This window comes from Centroberyx affinis, unplaced genomic scaffold, assembly GCF_046629955.1.
Source record: "Centroberyx affinis isolate AG114_WGS23_722 - 3 ecotype Tasmania unplaced genomic scaffold, CSIRO-AGI_Caff_v1 ptg006718l_1, whole genome shotgun sequence".
Taxonomy (NCBI): domain Eukaryota; kingdom Metazoa; phylum Chordata; class Actinopteri; order Beryciformes; family Berycidae; genus Centroberyx; species Centroberyx affinis.
In genome coordinates this window covers 38,692-62,266 of record NW_027283410.1, presented here as the reverse complement: position 1 = coordinate 62,266, position 23,575 = coordinate 38,692, and the positions used below count along the sequence as shown (strand labels likewise).

General features: G+C 39.9%; 1 protein-coding gene across 1 annotated transcript in view; it reads left to right on the top strand.

The window, feature by feature from the left end:
* ramp1 (receptor activity modifying protein 1) overlaps window positions 1-22,855 on the top strand; it is a 55,325-nt gene extending 32,470 nt beyond the window's left edge. Inside the window, exons 2-3 of the mRNA XM_071513035.1 lie at window positions 1,141-1,276; window positions 22,600-22,855. Coding sequence (XP_071369136.1) covers window positions 1,141-1,276; window positions 22,600-22,855 — 392 coding nt within the window. The remainder of the gene's footprint in view (window positions 1-1,140; window positions 1,277-22,599) is intronic.
* The last annotated feature ends 720 nt before the right edge of the window (window positions 22,856-23,575 follow it).

The window sequence follows — 23,575 nt, the reverse complement described above, 5'->3', positions numbered from 1 at the left end:
TTTTTGGGGGGTCTTGTAAGGCAATAAAATGTCTAACACATGACATTTCAATCTTATATCAAACAGATATGGGACAGATCTTAGTTTGCAGTGACCCAGAAACAGCTGACAGTATTCACAATGTCTTTGCTTCTTTCACTCCTGAGTGCTTTCCTGTGCTCTCTCCCCGTGGAGGTGAAGCTGCTCACAGTTGATTCGGTCCTCTGATTTTGTGGCCTTTTACCAGGCCCTAGTAGGTTTCTCTCAGTTTGGACACACACACACACACACACAGACAGACAAACAGACACACACACACATAGTGATACTGCATTTAAAAATGTAGGGGAAAATGTGCATCAAGAATGGACCTAAAATCTGTGTCTGTATGTGTGTACGGGCCAAGCTTGTGTGTATGGACACACGTGCTTCTGCATGGATACCTCTGTGTGTGTGTGTGTGTGTGTGTATGTGTGTGTGTGTGGTAGAGAGTGCTTGAGGAAAACATACAGGGCTTTCCAATGCAGTTGTGAATGTCAGGCTTGACCCTGTCACTGAAACAAATGACATTTTCATGTCATTATATACATCTATTTGACAATAAAAACAAAAAAAATCTCAAAACTTCAACTTTCTTGGATTTTTATAAATCTCATTACTCTTACTTCCTGGAAAACAGCATGTAAATAGGCATACATAACAATCACCACCAATAAAACCATCATAATATATTTTTGAAATATATTTCAAAATCTAGCCTATATTTTTCCATCATAGCCTCAATCGGTCTAATGTTTCTTGCATGTGAGACGGCATCATACTGTGAATTCAAACTTGTGTATCAAACTTTTTTGTGAGCCATAGGCGTATATAACACGTTTTAAATCAACAGAAACCATATTTACAAGTATTGTATAGATAAGCTGTGGTTTTCCCTGTCACTCTGAGCTAACCACCCTCTCCCATTCCCCTCTCTCTCTCTCTTTCCTCATCCTTTACTCTCCCCTCTTTCTCTATCTCTATCTCTATCCTTTTCTCTCCTCTCCCTCTTTCTAACCCCATGCTTTCTCTCCCCTCCTTCTGTTGCTGCCGTTCCTTCTCTCTTTCCACACCACCCTCTCTCTCTCTCTCTCTCCCCCCCCCCCCCCCCCCCAACAGCAGTGTGTCAGTGTGCATCGGTGCTGGGTTGTGGTCCCCACTATGAATACGCCATCGAGGAGTTCTGCCTGGCCAAGTTCAGGCTGGACATGCAAGAGCTGGACCAGAGACACTGGTGTAGCTGGGAGGACACTGTCGAGTGAGTAGGATGAACACACACACACACACTGAGAGAGAGAGAGAGAATACAGACACATACACACAGATTTACAGATGCACGCTGTGCTTTGAGATGTGTAATTTGCATAAGGCGATTACGTTGCAAGACTCTACACTTTTGCAGTAAACACAGGAAGCTTTGAATTTGCAGTTCCATCATCATTGTTTGTACCATGTTCAAATGAAAAAACACAGTGGTTTGGACTCATTATAAAGTCATTATGGATAAGAACGTCTGCTAAATGCCTAAAATGTGAATGTAAGTGTTATCACCACACATTTATAGTATCTTGATTTTTTTTATCATCTTTGATCCACTGTAAGTCAACAGAATGGAGGTTAAGCACTGAGATGCTTTGGTACACCAAAAAAGCAGGGATTTTGTTTCAGTCCTGGCTGGAGCCGTTACAGTTGACCGAGTTTTGGTCACCTTCCAACAGCTGATTAGCGAGTGGGAGAGAGAGAGAGAGAGTGCAAGAGAGGGAAGGGGAAAGAGAGGGAGACACAGTGACAGAGAGTTTGTGTAGAGTACAAAAGCTCTACGCCTTTGGCATAAACAGAGATCTATTGTGCATGCACAAATATTATCTTTACACGAGCTATAAAAGATGTAGGGCACAACAGGTTCTCAAATTTGTGGCTACACCAGGAGAGAGAAGAGGGAAACAAAGTCAATACCGACATAATTCAGTACAACTAAATAATGACACACCTAGGGAAAGACAAAATTGGGCTCCTATTGTGAATAGTGAATTCAGAATTGTGTATCAAACTGTTTTGTGAGCCAGGCATATCATCACACCCTTAGACACAATGTTTTAAATCAACAACTGGGCCCCCATCGTGATGCGTCTGACTTAGTACAGTATCATGTTGCCTCTCTGAAAGCACTCCACTCTTTTTCCCCGCACTAGGAGAAACCTTGGAGAGAGAGAGAGAACCCAAACACGTCTCCAAGGGATCTGACCTTTGACCAGCTTGTTCTAGCCGGAAAGGTCAATCTTATGGAACGCTATTGTCTCTCTGCTCTGATGAGACGTGAGAAAGAAAGAGATAGAGAGAGAGAATGAAAAAGAAAGAAAGAAAGAAAGAAAGAAAGGAAAAACAAGTCTGTTAAAGTGGTAATCCACAAAATCCTTATTTTTTCAGTTTTGGAGACATCTTTGTTGATGAACGCTCATCACTGTGGTGTTTCTGCACTGCACTTCCCACAGATCACCTGTCAATCAAACAGCATGTCCAGTACTGTGACGTCTTCCTTGGATTTGAATATGAAGGCTGAATATGAGACTAAATGACTTGTTAAGATGGATGTTTTTTGCAGTACAATTCTTCTTCTTCTTCTGTTTATTAAATAACAAACCACTGTAGCTGCTGTAGGAAACATAAAACAAACCACTTCCTGTGTGCCAGAGGACTTTTCCCTGCAAAGACCGACCCGACACTGAGTGTTAGCAACAGAAAATGTAAAAGCTTTCATGTACTGGGTATAGGTCGAATCACTATTGTGTTACACCAATCGGCGATAGAGAGTAGCAAAACAGAAATGTATTTATATGATAATGTTGCGGATTATTACTTTAAAAAAAGAATGAAAGAAAGACCAATGAATGAGTGAAAAAAGGACTTGGTGGAATGGTAGAGCAGAGCAGAAGAGGTCAAGTATCAGAACAGTTGCTGCTCCCTAAAGGAAAAGCTGTTCTTGGCCAGGATGCCACTGGGGTTTCTGATTCAGTTCCTTCTCTTCTAATGACATTTGGTGTGTGTGTGTGTGTGTGTGTGTGTGTGTGTGTCAGTGGGACAGTTGCACATGGTGACACTGCCATCCTACCTGTCAGTGTGTCCCAGCTGTCAAAAGGACGACAGCGCTCTCAGCTTTCCCTTCCCTCCTCAGTCCTCAGATGTCACCTACCACAGTCACATTGTCACTGTTTTATACACCGCTCTGCCCCCATAAAATACTCTACAATGTGTCATACAGTAGCTTAACTGTGCCTCGCCCTCTCTTGCCACTTTGTCAGGGGTTTATTCACCCTAATTTCTCCCTCCATGTATGAAAGGTACTCTCATTTTATCAGGAAAATAGAGTTATACCTCTTTAGTAGTGTAATGCTCCTAAAAACGTATTCATTCTACCCAAAAAAACAAAACATGAGCACATATACAAGTAGGAATGAGAATGTTGAGTTACACTCACATGTTCATATGCTGCTATTTTATTCGATTTAGGAACATACGTATCCTAAAATACACATAGGCGTACATCCTATATGTGCCACTGCAGAGCCGTGCCTATTCTGCTGCACCCTAGCCTCTATTGTCACCACAGTATACATAATTTAACATGCATGTGCGTATATTCCTCTGATCCCAGAACATACCCACTCCCGTTGTACTTTATGATCTTCACGGTGCCAAACTGACTTGTTTTTCTTCTGCGTTGAAAAAAATTTAATAAAAAAAATGAACAAAATTCTCAAATGAAGCGAGCCTAGATGCTGTCGTCACTGAGCAAACGACAGCTAACGACAGCTAACGACAGAAACTGTAGCGCACTGTGTTCCCCTTTTACATTATAAATACAGCCACATATTGTCCTAATTCCTACATTCCTTCTTGCCTCTCTAGATCCCTTTCTGCCATCTACTTTAATGGTTTTTGGGTTGCTTTCACTCATGCCATTTTCCCTCCACTTTGGGCATAACAACATCCATAACAACTTTTACATAACCCAGTGACTTTCAGTTGCTATCGCTTATGACATATATCTCTGCTCCCTTTGCGCAGTATTTCATCTTCTACACATGTAAACTCCCTCAACCCCTCTAGCAGTTATTGTTATTGCTCTATGGCCTTTGTTTAGCCTCAGTGTCTGTAATTCTGTGTGTTTTTATGTCTTATTGTTTTTATGTCTTTCTGTTTTTTACTGTTTTCTGGTCTTATTTTAACTAGTTCACTCTTGCTCTGTGAAAGGTGCTAGATAGATAAACTTTACTTACTTACTTACGGTATTTCATGTCTTTACCCACTTATTCCTATTTAGGGTCATGCATGGAAGCATTATATTATGGGGATCACGGGGGGGAGGCTGGAGCCTATCCCAGCATGCACTGGGCAGATGGCAGGGAAACACCCTAGACAGGTCCATCAAATGCAGGGCAATCACACTCCACTCCCATTCACACCTAAGGCTACTACTCTAGCAATTTAAAATTATAGTAGCAATGAGCTTCATTGTCTCTCTACAGTCTTCTATCTCAGCACATACAGTAGAGTCATTGTGCAGCGTGAGTCTATTTGTTCTATTGTAGCGCGCTGCCTCTCTCTCCGCTCTCAGCCGGTATCCTGTTCCTCTGTGAGCTTGTCGCTACAGAAACAAACGGACGATCCCTATCCACGCCGAACAGGACACCCGCCTGTCACATGGCTTCAGCACAAGTCCAGCTCCTCGGTGTTGTGGGCCGGTCACCGTTTTTTTTATCTCTCTGCCCATCTGTCTTCCTCTTGTCACTCTGTGCCTCCTCGCTGTCACTCAGCAGCCGTTAGAGAATCAGGCCCAGGATCAACTTACCAGTAAACTGATGTTTTATGTAATGTGAATGTGTGGAAGCAGTATATGTCAAAAATAAATCCCCCATTAAGCTTGTCATACTTGAAAATAAATGATAGAGTAGTCATTCTCAAGTGTTTTTATATTGCTTGGCTTCCCCATGTCAAAAGGCTTTTGATATTTGCATTTTTAAGTATCAATTTCAATTGGTAAAGAAAGAAAGTAAAGAAAGACTTTTTTTTTCACTTAAATTACTTACCCCCCCACCCCACCCCCCCACCCCATATCTTTTCATGACTTCCAGTGATGTCAGTGTTTCGTTGACGCCGCCATATTGACTCCCACACAGCGTTCCATTATCACTACAGTGACCATGAACAAACAAACATCTCACCTGACTTCTGATGAAAAGGAAAGATATTTGAAAAGAATTAAGTCCTTGGAGGATGTGACCCTTAACTCTCTGCCACCAACAGCGCTGACACCACTAAAGTCAGCATATAACTCCTCCATCTGTCGTTTAATACCTATGTAACCTGCTACATCTTATTCACAACCTGTTTCCATTGTCCGGTGAATCCTTTCAGGTGAACAGAAGTACCAGTGCATTTTGGTATTTCATTTAAGGTTTGATGAAACTATCCCTGATTACCAGGCAGGTAAGATAATGTTACTTTTATAAATTCTTGCTGCTATGCATGTCTCTCTTTATCAGTGGGCAAATGATGAAATCTCACCCCCTCCATCCCAACACGATTATTACCACCGACGGTACCTTTAATAACATTTAATAGCATTTAATAAAATAGCAATGGTTGGCACATCCTTCCACTAACTGTGAACATTTCTGGGAGTCAAACTGAGTTGCAAAATTCTTACCTTAACACTCAAAATGTTGTTTACATCCAAAGCACAAAGCTCCAGATCACAAGCTCATTTCTCAGACTGCACCCTTCTCATGTTAGTACAATGTTCAAATGCTTATTTCTAGACATGCAGATCAATAAATCAATTCAACATGTATTTTCAATCATGTCTCATGTTGTTCCAACAACATTGCCCAGGTTAGTGACACTGCAACATAATCGCCAATCACTTCACCATTACCTAAAAGGTTAGAAAACCTGTATAGCCATTTTACTGTTAAAAAAAAAAAAAAAAAAAACTGGTCCTACAGGTTTCGGAGGCTTTATTTTTTCCAACAGCGCTATTAGGCATGTTTTCAACTCAATGCACACAGTTATGGAACCGCATGGTTTTGTGATTTGGTCATTTTGGTGATATAGTGCATGGGCGCTTTTCCCTGTGCGAACCATTAGTGAATCTGGGACCTAACACTCTGTTGTGACATTTGGGCCAAAGCAATCCTAAAAAAGCTGAAGCTGCCACAGCTGCTTCATAGTGGTGAATGAAGGTGGAATTTATTTAAAGTTGCAGACTGGGAGCAGGACAGATACAAGGGAGAAAGTGACTTTTTCGGAAGCAATCTTTGTGCCTTGATAATCTACCCTAAGAGATTAACTGTTGTCAAAGCTCAGTCTTGTTACTGTTAAGTGCGAAGGTCTAAATCTCACATCTCAGAAATCACACATAGGAAACCTGTCATTCTTATTTTCTCGACCGTGGGCGTTTCCTACCACTACTTTAACGGTTCACTCTAGAATTACTGAAGGTGCTTGCTTATTTAATTCCGTTTTGATTCCTCCAGTAAACTTCAGTCACTCTGGGATTGATATGGTCTCTTACCGGTGAAACAGAATAGCACAGTGAAAGAGCAGCACAGAGTGAAAAGACTCCTATCTTTATGCCTCGCATAGCTCTAATCATTGATTAAATCATTTCTATACTATCACACTTGACTTCTGAGTGCAGGAAGGATTCGGGGCTCGAGTTTAAGTATCATTGCTTTAAAATTCCTCTTTCAGGTTAATCGGATTTCATTATCTCTTCAATACAGTTAACAGTAATCAATCTGTTGACAGTGTGGTAAACTAATGAAATGATTCCGATGATGGCTCTGCAATGCAAATGTATTGGTTCGTGAGGTGCGCTTACTGCGATAAAGCGCCAGGACGCATGAATCTGATGATGGTTTTTGGAGAGTAATTGGGGTTATAAATTTAGCTGTATGATAATTCTCAGAGGAATGTCCCTGAAATTAAATATATTGGTCTGCTTGCTTTCAGGTATGTACCAAAACACAGAGCAGGTGGAAAATATGACAAGGCTCCCTAATGCAGACGGAATGCAAATGAAAAGAAATATATCATCGAAGTGAAGACAAGACGGATAGCATGCCACTGTCTAGGTTCAATTAGAATATTTTTCAGCACGTTGCCAGCACTGCTTTAATTTGAGCGAAAACACAGCTGTGCGATGTGTGTGTGTGTGTGTGTGTATATGCACATGTGCACTGGGTCTGCATGGTTCCTTGTAAAATGTGTTTGCTGCCTATATTTTAGCCACATTTGCAGTTTAAGCACTCATCTTACACATGTATCCATATCAGATCAACAAATGAGTGCAATTTGTACAAATAGTAGATTAAGGACACATTTTCATATCATCATCATTACAAGTGGCTTAGTAATAAAGAAATACAACAGACAAGACAACAGTGTGTGAAAGAAATGCTCTAAGGAATATTGACTTGATTTTATTGAAAATTTCTTTATTTAGCAAATTCAAATGTCAGCAAATGTCAGTGCTGATGATTATTTCTCAAACCTTTCAAAGTTCTGTGTCTAGTTACATGTTTGTGTGATTTCTTTGTAATTAATACAGATGTATTAGATGCTGCTGGACATTGAAATTAATTAAGTTATTTGTGTGAGTTGTTTGTTTATTTAAATAAGGTATGACCAGAAGGAATGGCCGGCCTTGCCACACAGTGCTAAGAACTAGAAAAGTAATAGTAAGCTTTTGACCCGGTCCTTCTCTCTGTTGGCCATCACTGAGCATCCGGCTCTTTACCACAAATCTATTTCTTCCACTCTTTTTCTCTCTCTCTCTCCATTCCTCACTCCCGTCACGTTTTTTGTCATTCGGCCGTGAAAGCTCTCACTAAAGTATTCATTGCTGTTGGCACCCTGGAGCTGCTGTGTGAGGTCACAGGCTTACAGCCTCCTCAATAATACACATGCCACCCAGGTCACTGCCTACACAGAAAGGGGATGCAAAGATTTAGTCTGCATCTGTACAGCTGATGGCTTGGTAGGATGAAGTAACGATGAAGCTGCTTTGTGGCCATAGAGAGCCTATATAGTTATTTTATTAAAGTATATGTGGAGAATAGATTGGTAAAAATTGAGTGGGAAAAATTGATTGGAAAATCAATGAGATAGGAAAAGGTGTATTATTGGACAGATGTTTCATTTAAAGATATATTGGTCATTATAAACAAGCTGGAGAGAAAAAAATTTGAATTATAAAGGGTGTGATAATTTATTCAGTTCAGTCCAATTTCTGCCAGCATTGATGTAATTGCTTCTAGCTGGTGAACACCACTTTTATCATTAAACACAGACAAACCCTTTACATTAATGGTGAACTCCACTACAGCCATGATTATAGAAAATGTGTTCTGGCTTACAACCGAGGCCACAGTGGGTCCAAGATTCAAGATCTACTTTTACTGGAGTAATCGTATCGAAATTGAACTCCAGTTAACAATCTGCTTATAATTGTGCTCCATGTTCTCTGCTTTGCCATGTATAGTAGGATGAAGCTAACCAAAGTTGGTTTCATCATGCTTTTAAACATTCCTGCTAACAACAATCTGCTTGCAATTATGCATCTGGTCCACTAGCCTTGCCAAGTGCAGCTCCCCTTTAGCAGCCAAGTCACCCATTTTTTAGCATGCTAATTCTATAGCCTTTGGCTTCAGAAATTTCATAGTGCTCTCAAGCTTTCTTGCTTACAACAGTCATTACCAACTCATGTGCTGGGTCAACCAAATTAACATAATAAAACCAGCCTTTAGCTTCAATCAGCCCATCCACTACTCAAGCATGCTAAAGTTCCCCTTTGGCTTCACTCAGTGCTTAGTGCTCAAAGCTTTTCTGCTCACAACATTGTGGTCATAATTATTTACGGGGTCCACTAGCCTCGCCAAGAATAGCGCTCTGAAGTTCCTCTTGGGCTTCAGCCAACCCATCCATTATAATGGATAGACTATGGGCCAGCATGCAAAGGCTACCATTTCCCTCAGTCAGGGTGAAGTTCCACCTGTAACCAAAATTATTCAATGTATCGTACTTTTATATTTAGCTGGTGTTCTTATCCAACTTACAGTGAGTGCAACAGTAGAATAACTTTCATTTCCTAGATCATCAAAATAAATAAAAAAAAAGAAATAAAATAAGGGCTGTGGAAAGAGACTGAAGGGATTTTATGTTTAATGTTAGCATTCCTACTTCAAACTAAGGCTCATTAGTAATATCCCTATAAAGTGAGAACTGAACCAACTGAAATTAAGAATGTCACAGTATCCCTTCAGGAAAGTATATCTTTTTTCTCTTTGGGCTACACATGAAAAAAGTAAATTGGAAAAAGTGGGACTCCACAACAACACTGATATGCGTTTGTGGGGGGAAAAAAGTTTATCTGCCCTCCATCCCTTTCTCAAAACTTTAACATCAACAACTTGAGATAATCCGCTGCTTATAAATATGTACAGGGTCTATTAACTATGCTTTGACTTCAGTCAACACATCTGCTAACCTCACTAGCACACTGGCCTGTGGGCTGTTTCTGCTCATCCATCCGCTCTGGCTGTTGGTTAGCTTGCTGAATGTGGCACACTAGACTAGCACACCTACTGTTTTCAGTCCGGCAGTAGCTTAGTTTAGCCTACAGCTAAACTAAGCATGTGTGAACCAAATTATAACTTGGCCCCAGGACATAGAAACCCCAGCAGCACAAACCACACGTGGCGCGTGCACACACACACACACACACACACACACACATATATAAACACACAAATACCTCTCCCTCTATAGAATTATCCAAAGTATGAAGTTAGACCTTTTAGTATTCCTTCGGTTGATAATGTTTTTTTATTCCATTGCCTGTAGATTTAAAATTTAAGACCTCTGAAAACAAAATCTCAATCTCCATCATTACTGAAGTCCATTATGAATAAGCAGCGCAAAAAACACACCAGAGATATCTTCTGGCTTTGAAAGTAGTTCCAAAGTAATCTTTTTGTCTATTTTTCCAATCACCTAAACAATATTGTCACATATGTCATTAGAATTAACAAACCATCCAGCCTTCGAGCTGCTTCAAGTTTTCTTTTAGGATAATTCTAGCTGCCTATGATTATTTAACATACTGTTTTAGTGCCAATCCCCCCTCAGATATTGGGTAAGGTGCCAATGGACCAAACTCCAAAAAAGTGGGTTTAGTCCTTTAAATTCAGCTTCTTGTCAGGAGAACACTTCCCTCTCCCATATAAATCCAAAGACAGATATCATCTTTGTAATTAACGATACTTGCCTGTTTCTCTGACTTCGTCCTTGTCTCTGTTTGTCGTATTAAAAATAGTTTTGGCTCTTGGATTTACAAGAGTTTTTCTCTGTGTGATTGTTGGAGGGTATTTCAGGCAGTCAGTGCATGCTTCTAAGCCCTCCGTAATCATGATTCAGTGCTCCCTTTGTGCGTGAACTCACCATCGGGTTACACGCAAGCCCAGGCCAGATAAATCCAATGAGCGCAGTAGTGTGGAAAGCTAATTGAAGTACCCTCTCCTGGACCTCTGTGATTAAATGGCTGATTAGTCTGTGATTAGAAATGGACTGGCATGTGTTTTTACAGCTTTCATGTGTGGATAACATCCGACATTAGCTTTGTTGTCGTTGTCTGCTCGTCACTGTTATGCATCAGTGTTGATGGATTTTAATAGCAATAGGAGAATGATGCACATATTGAAGTTGGAGCTGACGGTTTCATGATCTAAGTTGCATATCATCCTCTCCTCATCATCCTCCTGCCATTCAGTAATAAGCTGGAAAATACAGCGAAAAATACAAATCAAATACAACTGCTCAGCATCTTTTGAAATATATTTTTTCAAAGCGGCAGTGAAGAAGAGGCCCTTGTGCTTTACAGAAAAGGTATTCTCATAATTAATCTTATTGTTGAGGGTATTTTGGCAGTAGTCTTATAATAGCCCTTCTGTTCCTACAGCTGTTAGAGTAACACGCATCCAGAAGTGTGTCTCTGCTTTTATTGGAGCCATCTCTCTTCTTCTGAGTCTTTATATCAATAGAGCAAACATTCACCTTGACAACCCATTGTTCCCAGTGGGTTTCAGTGTGTGTGTGTGTGTGTGTGTGTGTGTGTGTGTGTGTGTGTTTGCATGCATGTGTGTGTGTATGTGCGCGTGTGTGTGTTGTTTTCTGTCACTGTTTCTCTCTTACTTTTTGTCACACTTTGTCCCTCTGCCTGTCTGTTTCTATCTCATCATTCTAAATGACCACTATTACAGATACAGATACCGATGCAAGGTATATAGATCTGTATATACAAAATGAACACTTGCACGCACACACACACACACACACATACAAACACATATCCTTTGTTACAATCTGTATCATAAAAGGAAGGAAGGAAAAATCCACCCTCAGACACTCTTACATTGTTAGATATCAATATGTGATGTCCAATGCATTCCAGGAGTTATTTAGTGATCAAGTGTTGTAATTTACCTTTTTGGTGTACCCACTTTCCCTCAACCGGTCTTGTCTACTTCTACTTAAGTTAGTGAAGTCCTAAGTTTCCCAGAATTACTTCTGACAACCCCCAAAGAACATATGTAAACTTGTTGCTTTCAGTCAAAGGTGGGCATATTGTCCTCCCATCATTTTGGGGCTTTCAGATTCAATCTGAATCCTTTTTTTTTTATAACAGAATGATTAGAAATAGAGCTGCAATGATTAATCGATTAGTTGTCAACTATTAAATTAATCGCCAACTATTTTGATAATCGATTAATCGGTTTGAGTAATTTTTTAAGAAAATTAAGTCAAAATTCTCTGATTCCAGCTTCTTAAATGTGAATATTTTCTGGTTTCTTTCCTCCTCTATGACAGTAAACTGAATATCTTTGGGTTGTGGACAAAACAAGACATTTGAGGGCGTTATCTTGGGCTTTGGGAAACACTAATCGTCATTTTTCACCATTTTCTGACATTTTATAGACTAAACAACTAATCGATTAATCAAGAAAATAATCGACAGATTAATCGACAATGAAAATAATCGTTAGTTGCAGCCCTAATTAGAAATGAATGGGATTTTTGGATCCCGTTTGCCAATTATTCTGTTCTTAAAATCTGTGAAATAATGTATGTAGAAATGACATAAGACATTTTATCACGTTACTGAAGTTTTAAAAAATAATTTGCTCATAACCATGGTGGTGCCCACATCCAAAATCCTTTATTTAAAATTAACCATAAACAAAGTGCAGTATATATTGCTTGTTTTTCCTAAGTGGGGTTGATATTATTATTCTGAATATAACTGATAATTTAGATTCTTATTAACTTGGATTGTCGACATCGCTGGATTCCCTGCTGAATGCTAAGTTCAACAAGGACCTAAAGTAAATCCTACAGTCTCTTATGCCTCAGCTACACAGTCTCTTTCTGTTCCGTCTGTTTGTGTCAGAAGGGTCGAATCAGATGTGCAGCCATTTACATCAATGCAGCCTGCTCCACTGTCCGCACACGCAGCATGTTGACGGATCTGAAACAGAGCCGGATCGGAGCCACAACTTTTGAGATACGCATGGCTTAAATTTTTTGTCGGACTACGCAGCGGTTTATCGCATATATGAGTCATAAGATATTCAGGGACTTGTTGCACCTATGGTCAGTCCTTTGGTGTAATTGGCAGCAGGTGTGTAGGTTCCAATTAGTAGAGACTTCATGAGAAAAGGCGAGTGTGCGGATTCCTTGCCTTTTCTCATGAAGTATTTGAGTCATACAAATGTATATAAATGCAAAGCTGTATTGCTTATTATAGTCATTTGTCATCATATCAGTAAATAATTGAGAGGATACATGAACCAATGTCACTGAAACATATGTTCGAGTAAAACATTTACCAACCAACAATGCTGTCAAAGCTCAAACTAGATACGCTACACTTGCCAAAAATATCAACTTGAGTTGTTTCTGTAAAAATTAGATATTAGATTTGATATTTTTGTTCACTTAGTCATATGTAAAATCGGGCGATCTTCGAAGAATGGTCGAATAGTTCCCAGTGAATATCAAATAGTATTTTTGCTTGAAATGTCCGTCCCTAGTACACATGCAGTTAGTTCAGGCGTTAGCGATATCAGCACATGTAGATGCTTTCCCTTCCGGCAGGCATAAGAAAACCCTGCAGAGGCATCTGAGATTGTTTCCATGTGTCCAGAAGCAACTGGAATGTTTTGGTAACGACAGGAGAACAAACATTTACACATAAATAGTTTTATTTATGTCCATATATCAACAATGATCACAGGACATAAACAACATGGATACAAGGCAATGACGTGGTCTCTCTTTATACACATGGTTTCATCACATCATAAAAGGTAAATACATACACACACACACACACACACACAGAAATGTTTACACACAAGATCACACACACACACGCATATATAAACTGTACAGAGTAATGAAAACATATACACATTTATAAACACACATACACAGACAATCTTGAACACACAAACACATGTAAATACAGATATAGTACACATACAATTAGCAGTCATTAGGGCTGGGCGATATGGACCAAAAATCATATCTCGGTATTTTTAGGCTGAATGGCGATACACGATATATATCTCAGTATTTTCTACGAAGTGGGCTAAATGTTCAGTTGTAAGTCGGGCTGGGCGATATGGACAAAATTAAATATCACAATATTTTTGACCAAATACCTCAATATTGATATTGCGACAATATTGTAGGGATGACTATTGGTGCTTTCACAAAATACTTACACAATGAGATTTTTGATAAATAATCATCAGTAATGTGGATATAATGACTAAGTGGGTAAAGGCAAATAATAGAACAGCTAGAACAGTCTGGTAAGTTCAGAAAATTACATCACTTTACTGTAATGCAGCCTTTAAAACCAGGAAAAGACAACACTTATGCCATATCACGATATTACGATATCCAAAATCTAAGACGATATCTAGTCTCATATCATGATATCGATATAATATCGATATATTGCCCAGCCCTAACAGTCATACAAGCACACACATGCAAACACACACAAACACAGACACACACAACAAACTCTCTCCATCTGTTGATATTGTGGTACTGATTGATTTGAAACAGATACAGGAGAGAGAGAGAGAGAGAGAGTGTGTTGGTGTGTGTGTGTGTGTGTGTGTGTGTTGATGCCATACTGTATGAACAGCATAAGCTTTGGTATGCAGATACATTGCAGAACTGCAGCATATTAAGAACATCTGCAGAACTTTACTAACTATAATATCTGTCTCTCTCTCACACACACACACACACACACACACACACACACACACACACACAGACGCTTCACATCACTCACACACAAGCGCGTGTGCACAAACTCAGATGCTCGATCGCTCCCACAGAAAAAGACACGCAGGAAGCAGAATAACAGAGAGAGAGAGAGAAATAAAAGGGAAAACATTTTGTCTGATGTGTGAGTTAGTGACAGCTTGGTCTGTTTTTGGACGGCTTTGGTTTCCCAGGGAGGAATCTCTCTCCCTTGCCTCTCTGTGTTGCCACAGACGTAAAACTGGAACAGTCATGACAGAAAAAGAACTCAATCCCAAAAGCAAGTTCAAACGAGGGAAAGGTGTTTTTCAGGGTGACGGCCTCATGTACTCAAATGAGGGTGAAAGTTGAGATCTGATGTTAAGGTGATGACACATGGTTTGATATCATGAGAAGGGAGAGATGAGCAATGATACTTCATGCATAGGAACTGAGAACTGGAACGAATCACTGAATTATTGACGATCATTGTAGATATGTATCTCTGTATTATCATGAAAACGGTGTGTCTTTAATCTCCAATGAATTCTCTTTGTATTCTCTGCATTTTTATCTATTATTATTTTATCTATCTATATTCTGTTCTGCGCTGCTGCATGACCCAATTTTCTCCCGGTGATCTCGTTCTCATCAAGTCTTCTTGCAGGGTATAATGAACGAAATGACAAAAATATTGTTCGTCAAAACTGTTGGCACAATTGCTCATCAGATTTGCCCCAAAATGTTTCTTATGTATCATCTCCCTAAAAATCAAACGAGACAGTGAGAGCTACAGTGTCTTAGTCATCGCTATCCTTTCTTCACTTGTTATCTGTTGCCGTAGAGAAATGAGCGATGAAAAAGATAAGGAATATGTGACAAGAACAATAAGAACTTAAAAATTGAGGCTGACCTGAATTTATTCATGAACTGTTGTTTGAAGGATTTGCAAGCTGTTCAGAGATTGCTGACTCTATTGATCCAAAATGACAGAAATCCATTTTGGTTTTGACAGACGGTTCAAATGAGGGAAATTAGTTTTTAAATATAAGAGAGAGAAAGATGAGACTTGACATACAAATCAAATGGAAGAGAGAGAGTTACATAAGCTTGTGTTTTCTCTAGACTGCTCAGGTTCCCAAAATGGGTCACAAGCTTGACTTCAAGTGAGTTCCCACATGACAAGAGACGCAATAATGCTTTAGTGGGTCTGGGAGTCTTGGGAGAGACTAACTTTCTTGAATGGGTCCTGGGATAAAATATTTTAAGAACAGTGGATTTATTCTTTGGAGCTACTCTGTTTTGAAAAGAGTTTGAAAAGTAATTGATGACACGTTCTTTACCTGCAGTTAAAGGGATACTGATCCAAAGAACAATAGGAACTCACCATATTTAGTTTGGCAAATACTTCACACCGGTTAGATAGATTTCACTTTGACGATGGCATCACAGCACTCAGTCTACCACATTTAATGTCCATTAAAAATATCAAGTACAGATACACCACAAATACATTCAAATTCTGTGGGAAACACTGAATTGTAATTAAAATTCTAATTTAAATAACACTCATTACATCTGAAGAAGTCTTTTGAGTGTTTTGCGTGTCAATTAAACACATGAAGCAGTTCAAATATTTGAAACCATTTTTTATAATTGAGGAGTTTAATTCCAAAATTAGATGAGAATGTGACACCTACCAATATAAAATGACTGCTGGCATCAAAGTAAAGCTTGAATAAAACGTATAAGTTATTTCTTAATGTCTTTGCTTAAAAAGTACTTTTTTTTTTTTTTTTTAGTTTGCAGTCATGTTTATTTTTGAAATGTTGAGCAGTGATATTCAGAGCTGGGTTTCCCAAAAGCATCTTAGTGCTTTGCTTTTACATTTCTCTCAACTCTCTTTCCTTTACATCTTCACCATTCTATCTAAAATGTAAAAGTGCAGCCCAAAATATTCATACCTCTGCAGTAAAGTCACACTTTCAAAATACCACAAGACTGTGTGAATATTACTGGGTCTATAAGGCTTTGGGACAATTAGAAAATATTTGCAGGTCTGTGTCTGTCTACTATCCACAAGATGCATTTTGTGCAGGCAATAAAGCAAACTCATTGGCTGAGTTTTGGTATGCAACCTATGACCACTGACTTATTACCATTTTAGCATTTCCTTCAATTCTGCTATTAGACTACAAAAATAATGTAACTGTAATTGGCCCAAGATTCTTTCCGATAAGCGTGATATCTAATTTTAATTACTGACAGCATAGCATGAGCCTAGTGTGGCCACTCTAATGCTAGTTTCAAAGAGAGGTTTAACACTTCTAAATATAAACCACTGCTAAATATAATATGACTCAGAGTGTGGCAGGGAGGCAATGCACAGCGGCAGTTAAGACCTAAGTGGGTTTCCTAAAGGGAGGCATGGAGACCCTGAATGACATTTAAGTTTTTCATATTTTCACAACCATTGAGGGTTTATTGAGAGTGAGAAGAGAGGAGAGTGTGACAGCATAACATGAGGCCCTTTTAAATTGTAAAAAGGTCAGAGATTGTGTGCTTCATTTTGTGTGTGTGTGTGTGTGTGTGTGTGTGTGAGTCAACACACTACACTTATTTCTCTATTTCTCTATAAAACTAGTCCAATAACAAGAACAACAAAAACAATTGACACATTTCTGTGCTGAATGAATGAATATTCAATACACAGCATTATTAATCTATAAACCTAGTGCAATAAGGATAACTGTGGAGCCCCCCAGGGGTCACCTGGTACAAAAATAAAATTATGCGGAAATCAGTGGGCACAGTTTTCTCCTAAACCATGCGCACAGATTTGTAATATCTACGTTGATAACATCAAAGAGGGACTTTTAGGCCTATATACAGTGAGCCAGAGCCAATACACACAGCTTGGCATACATATAGTGAGCTGTAATAGGCATTAGGCACCTAGACCATATGTGAACCATAACCATTGATTAATCACATCAGTAGGTCTAATTTATGATCCGATGTGTTTTTGGTGACAATATGAAACCCATTTACTCCCTATAAATGTCATTGCCGCTGGAGCGGCAGCTGTAACTGTCGCTCCTGGCAATGTGGTCAGATATCGGAGTGCGCGCATAGCGGCGTTGAGTCTGGGATTTACCTCATCTGGAACTTTCTTTCTGCTGGTTGAGCACACAGTGCAGAACAAACACCCGGTTCCCTTAATTTGTCACACCAAGTGTCAAACGGTTTCCTGTTTCCACCCGTTTATTCAATCCATACCTATCGCGTTTGTTTTTTACTCCTGTCTCAGTGACGCGTGTATCTTCACCAGCTTTCATAAACTTTGTTTCCATATTTCAGCTGTGCTACACTACGGAATCGGTGCTACATTGTGAAGTAGCTTGCTGTTGATTGGATAAAAAAAACTTGCTCGCATTCCACTGGTAAATGTAAAATATTGCTTTGCTTCACTGAATATGATTGGATAAAACGCATCAAAAACCAAAACCCACGTGGAGTGAGTTTTTTTTTTTTTTTGTCGAAAATAGTTTGTGAATCTAAAACGTCCATATGCCGGAAATCCGGCACCTGGCCGGAGGTCTTTAAGCCAGAGTTTAGCGTTAAATTAAGAGTAATCTAAAATAAGCTGTTATTGACAAACCCAGCAGCTGAGGCAGAGAGATGAACCAACGGGCTTTGTCTATCTGTGTTTGGTGGACTGAAAACAGCATACTTGGGCAAAATATATATCAATAAATATCAAAATAATGTATAATGCATATTAACATTAATAACTGGTTCCAAATATTTTATTGACTGAATAAGTAACCCTACCTTCCTATCCACCCACCTGGTTCTGTCTCTGTCAGTCAGTGGAGTAACAGGGAAATAACAGTCCAGTGAGTCCAAACTCATTTCTCAGGTCACTGGAGCAGGTTTGCCCTGTGTGAAGCTTTATTTATTCATTCTCTAGGTTTTATTTATTCACATTGTGCTCCTCAGTCAACAGAACAAACTACTTAAAACGATGTGTGCTCTCCTAATTCAGCTCCCTCTGTCCTTGGTTATATGTGTTATTTTGCTAATTGTAACCATGAATTCTACTTTGCAAAATTGAATAGACCAGAAATTGGTTCCCCTCTCTCTCTCTTTACCTTTCTTCCTGTCTGTATGATGTCTCTCTCTAACTCTCAGTAGATCGATCGATAGATAGAAGCACTTGAAAGCATTGTACCTTATTGCTGTGGTGTTCATAGTAGTAAGTAAACAGAAAAAGAGAGAGAGATTGTGAAAAAGGGGAAGGAGACCCTCTGCGGTCACCAAGGCCCTGGTGTCTGGCTCAAAGGAGCTTGAAGCAAATGTCAAAAGAGCGCTCATTCATTCGTATGGCTTAAAAACTGCAGAAGAAATCCTCCAGGTCTTAAATCTGCTGTCAGTTTGATTGTATCCAGCTAGCTGGTAGCAGTAGATTATAAGAGGAGAGTTTAAGAAGTCTAAACTTGTATCTGTAAACTGGTATTGGGTCAGTGAGGTAAAATTGGTCTTTTGCCCCCTTTCATTAACATGTGGCATTAACATGTGTCTTGTATCCAGATTGTGTTTAGATGTGATTTAGCTGGATAACATTTTCATCTCACATTGAAAGGTATCTCCAGTACAGATTAAAGTCTGATTTCTTTCTATCTTGCCAAAATGCAGAATACTTGCTTGTAAGAAAGACTATTAGCTCACTATCCCGGTACTTACAGCACTCACTGTGTCTTTTAGTCCTCATGTGCTCCTGCAGCACTCAGTAGAGCCCTAATCACTGCACACATGAAAGAAGACCTGACCACACACTCTACTTTAGTAAATAAATAAACCAGGCTATCTGTAGTAAGAGCCACTGGCCATGGCTCTGAAATGTGGATGGATGTCAGAGTGAGAGAGAGAAACAGGCACAAGGAAAGAGAAAGATAAAAAGGAATGAAATGGAGGGAGAGAGAGAAGAGACATAGTAAAAGAGAGTTAGAGTAGGTGGATCATATTTTGCTACCACTACCTGATGTAACTTTAGACACTCTCTCTCCTTCTCTTTAATACTAATTTCATATAACTATACTTGCATACATACATGAATGTGTGTATCTTTGTGAGCTGACACTGTATATATAATTTATATTGATACAAATTACATTAATTGTGCAAAATGGTTATGAACTTACATAACCCCTCTATGGCTTTCTGTCAGCATAATGAGTAGGGTTTGACAGCTATGGGTGTTTGAAGGCCGGTATCAATATTTTTAGATTGAAATTGCTAACAGCCGATATTTTGTGCTGATATTCAATATATTTCAATTTGACAATTTTCATCCCAGAAATTATCAAGTATTCACCATTTCCCCCATACTTTTACTCTTGTCAGGGTGGAAAAGGCTCTGAAATTGCAGTTTGACCATGTGACATTAAATTTCTCCATTGAAACCAAGACTAATTAAATTATTTTAGAGTGAGCAGCTCTTTAAGGCAGGTTGACCCGCCCTATCTATTCAATGGTTGGGGAAAATCTGCGACACATTACTACCTTTAAATGAAAAATGAATTCACAAAAAATTAAATGAATAATAAAATGTACAAAGAAAATAGGTTGTAGGTTTTACAGACTTTTTATGTAGCTGTGGTCCATCATGTCAGAAGTCACTCACTCACTCCTGGGAGCACTTCCACTGCCCAGGTTTTCCTTGATCAGTCTGTCAACCTTCTAATCACAACCTTGCCTGTGTATCTATCTATCTAACTCTCAACCATTATATAGCAAGTTATTGGGGAAAAGAGCGCAGAATCTCCCATGGAAATGACCCTAAGACACTTCCAGCCACGTCCGATTCATGAAACTTTCTCACACCACCAAAATGAGTGGAAATGACATTATAGATTGATAAATCAGAGGCATCTGAGGAATGAGAACTGTGTGGAATCAATTAATCATTTACATATGACACCCAAAATTGTGCACATTTAGCGACACTTGGCCTGTAAAAAGAAGGTTTGGCACAGCGAAATTTGCATACTGTACATGCGCGCTACAGACTGGAACATGGAAGAAAGATCCAAGAAGCAGAAATTTACCAAAGCAGAAGCTGATGTTTCCGTTGCAGAGGTTGCCGCCAAGAGTTTCATTTGGCAGTCTTAAAAGTGAGATTAAAGGCTGTCATGTAAACAAAATTTGGCAAGCAACAGCGTTATCTGTCAGCAGTGTTTCGACTGAGAAAAGGACCCTCCAGGAGGTTTGTATCTAAAATTCAAAATGCATAATTCTACAAAGAAGCCCTTTTCCTATCCTAACCACGCCATACTAATTCTCAATTGAGGAAGAAACTGTCTGATATTAAACTTAACACCAAAAAATGCCAGTAGTTCCAATAGTTTCCCATGCACAACTCAAATATGAAATAAGCGTACACATTTTCCGAACAGACGTGAGATTGATCAAAGATGGGATTGATGAATATCGCCTTTTGCGGTGAAATGAGCGTACGTCCACTTTAAGCTCCGATTTGATCATATGATGCTTGATGAATGAGGGCCAATGTGTTTCTGTCTTGTAAGGCTGAGCTGCACACTTCAGCTTTAATTTGAACAGCCACATGAGGTGAACTGATAACTAACAACATCTCTTTATGTACAACACCCCCGCCCTGCCCTGCACTGTGCTGTGACTTCTGTGAAGTCTGCAACTCATACACATCCCCAAAAAATTCAGCGCTCATTAGACTGGCACTGGGACCAGAATTCCTTTTTTTCAGGACTGTTTTTTTTTTTTCAAACTTCAAGGAAACAGCAAAGAAGGGAAGAACGAACCCAATCGAATTGAACTTGTCACCCGGAGCAACCGCTATGTTCTACAGCGCTGGTCCCATGCCAGACGGCCCTGAGTTGTTTACTTCTACAAAACTTCCACAAAGACAGACCTTGTGGAGAGGTGCATCATCAAAAGCAATTTAAACATTAAGCAAACTTAATAAACCGGAGCTGTGTGGATCAGACAGCGGCCAGCGGGGCTTTGCCAGGCGTCCCTCACCGGAGATTATGTTGGGATATTAATAGCAGAATGCACAAGGGAAGAGTGAGAGAGCAACAATGCCATTCCATTAGGGGCCTTCAATCAGTCACCTGTCACTGTGCAAGTGTGTGTGTGTGTGTGTGTGTGTGTGTGTGTTCTGTATGTACTGGAGTCTAACTTTCTCATTTGTGCAGTCACAGTTGCCTCTGGGCTCTGTCATTACAATGGGTCATTACCCCCATTTATGGCCCTGTGAACTCTATGGAAATCATATTGCTCTATTCACAATGGAAGAACAACACACACACACACACACACACACACACAATGATCAACATACAAACAACACACCGGCAAGCACACTAACACAAAAGCTCAAAAGTGATGCTCAACCACTGTTTCACATACAACCATCTCTTTCTCTCTTTCTCTCTCTCTCTCTCTCTCTCACACACACACACACACACACACACACACACACACACACACACACACACACACACACACATACATACAAACACACACTTCTAGATGGATGGGGGATTGACAGGAGTGAAGGGAGATGATTGATTACACCTCATTAGCCAGAAGTGTAATTTTTTACAAGCCCTATCTATCTACCTGGCTGCTGTTGGCAAAACAAATGCACTCACTGCTGAGGTGCTGTATCGCGCCACATCCACCCACTCACCTCCTGAGAGACTAGATACTGTCTCGTTTCCATTACAGAACATGCAAATTGAATGAATAGACATATTGTGGTGAAAACCTTGCATCTCCAGAATGTTGACTTTTCATTTGCTAAGACAAGTAGCCTTGGTTTTTGCTTAACCATTATGCATTTTTAGGTTTATCCAGTGGGGTTTGAAAGGGGTTCTATAAGACCATGTAATCCCTCAATTGAAGTGAAAACATGAAAATCATCAAAATTGGAGTTGCAAGGTTTTTACGTGACAACAGCAATAAGTGAACGTTGTCTTTTATGTTTTTGGATGAAGATTATTGTATTTGTGTCTTTGGATATGAAGATTATCATCGATATCAAACACAAATTTGCGAGTCGATTACACATCGTGAGGTCAAAAACTATAATTTACTCTTTTCTTCATTGAATAAATCTTCCTACTTTTTCTCTGTGTCTCCCACATGTAGACCCTATGGCGAGCTGACCAACTGCACCTACCTGGTCGCGCTGAAGATGGACTGCTTCTGGCCCAACCGGCTGGTGGACGAGTTCTTCATCCAAGTCCACAAGTACTACTTCCAGGACTGCTCCCTGTCCGGCCGACTCCTCAGGGACCCCCCCAACCGCATCCTGGGGCCCTTCATCGTGGTCCCCATCCTGGTCACCCTCCTCATGACCGCGCTGGTGGTGTGGAGGAGCAAGCGCAGCGAGGGGATCGTCTAGTGAAGGGAGGGGGGGTGGGGTGGGAAGATGGGGGGGGAGAAGTTGGGAGAGAATTGAAGAGGAGGGAAAGGAGGGAGTGAGAATGAGGTGATTGAGTAGAGAAGGAGGTTGGGGGTTGAGAAGTGAAAGAGGGGAGAGGGGAAGGTGGGAGAGTGCAGAGGAAGAGGGGGCAAGGAGAGGGAAAGTGAAAGTGAGGAGATTGTCTCGTCAAAGTGAAGTGGTGGGAGGTGTGAGGAAGAAGAGGAGAACAGGGAGGGAAGAGTGAAAGGTAAGGGTGGAAGAACTCCATGTGCATGAAAAGAGGTACAGTATTGGCACTTCTTGCCACTGAAGTTGTCAGGAAAGGTTCTTCGCACAACTATATCAGAAGGCAGGTGCGTAGGAGAGGACTTGGAAGCCTACAGGACATGCAAAGACACTCCTGCACACTGTCTATACTTGTAATTTGAAATATTTTATTGATGAATTACAGTGTTTCGGTTCTGAGACTTTCATCAGGCCAAAAAAACAAACCAAACAAAAGGACGAAGGTCTCAGAAACAAAACGTTGTAATTCTTCAATAAAATGTAGAATAGACAATGTGCGTGAGTCTCTGTGCATGCTGTAGTGTAGTGTGCTTCAGTGACCAAAGGCACAATGATTTATCTCTTTTCCTGAGTGTTAGTCTGCTCTTAGGGGCCAGGGTTTCAGGGCAAGAATCACCATATGGATCTCCAAGA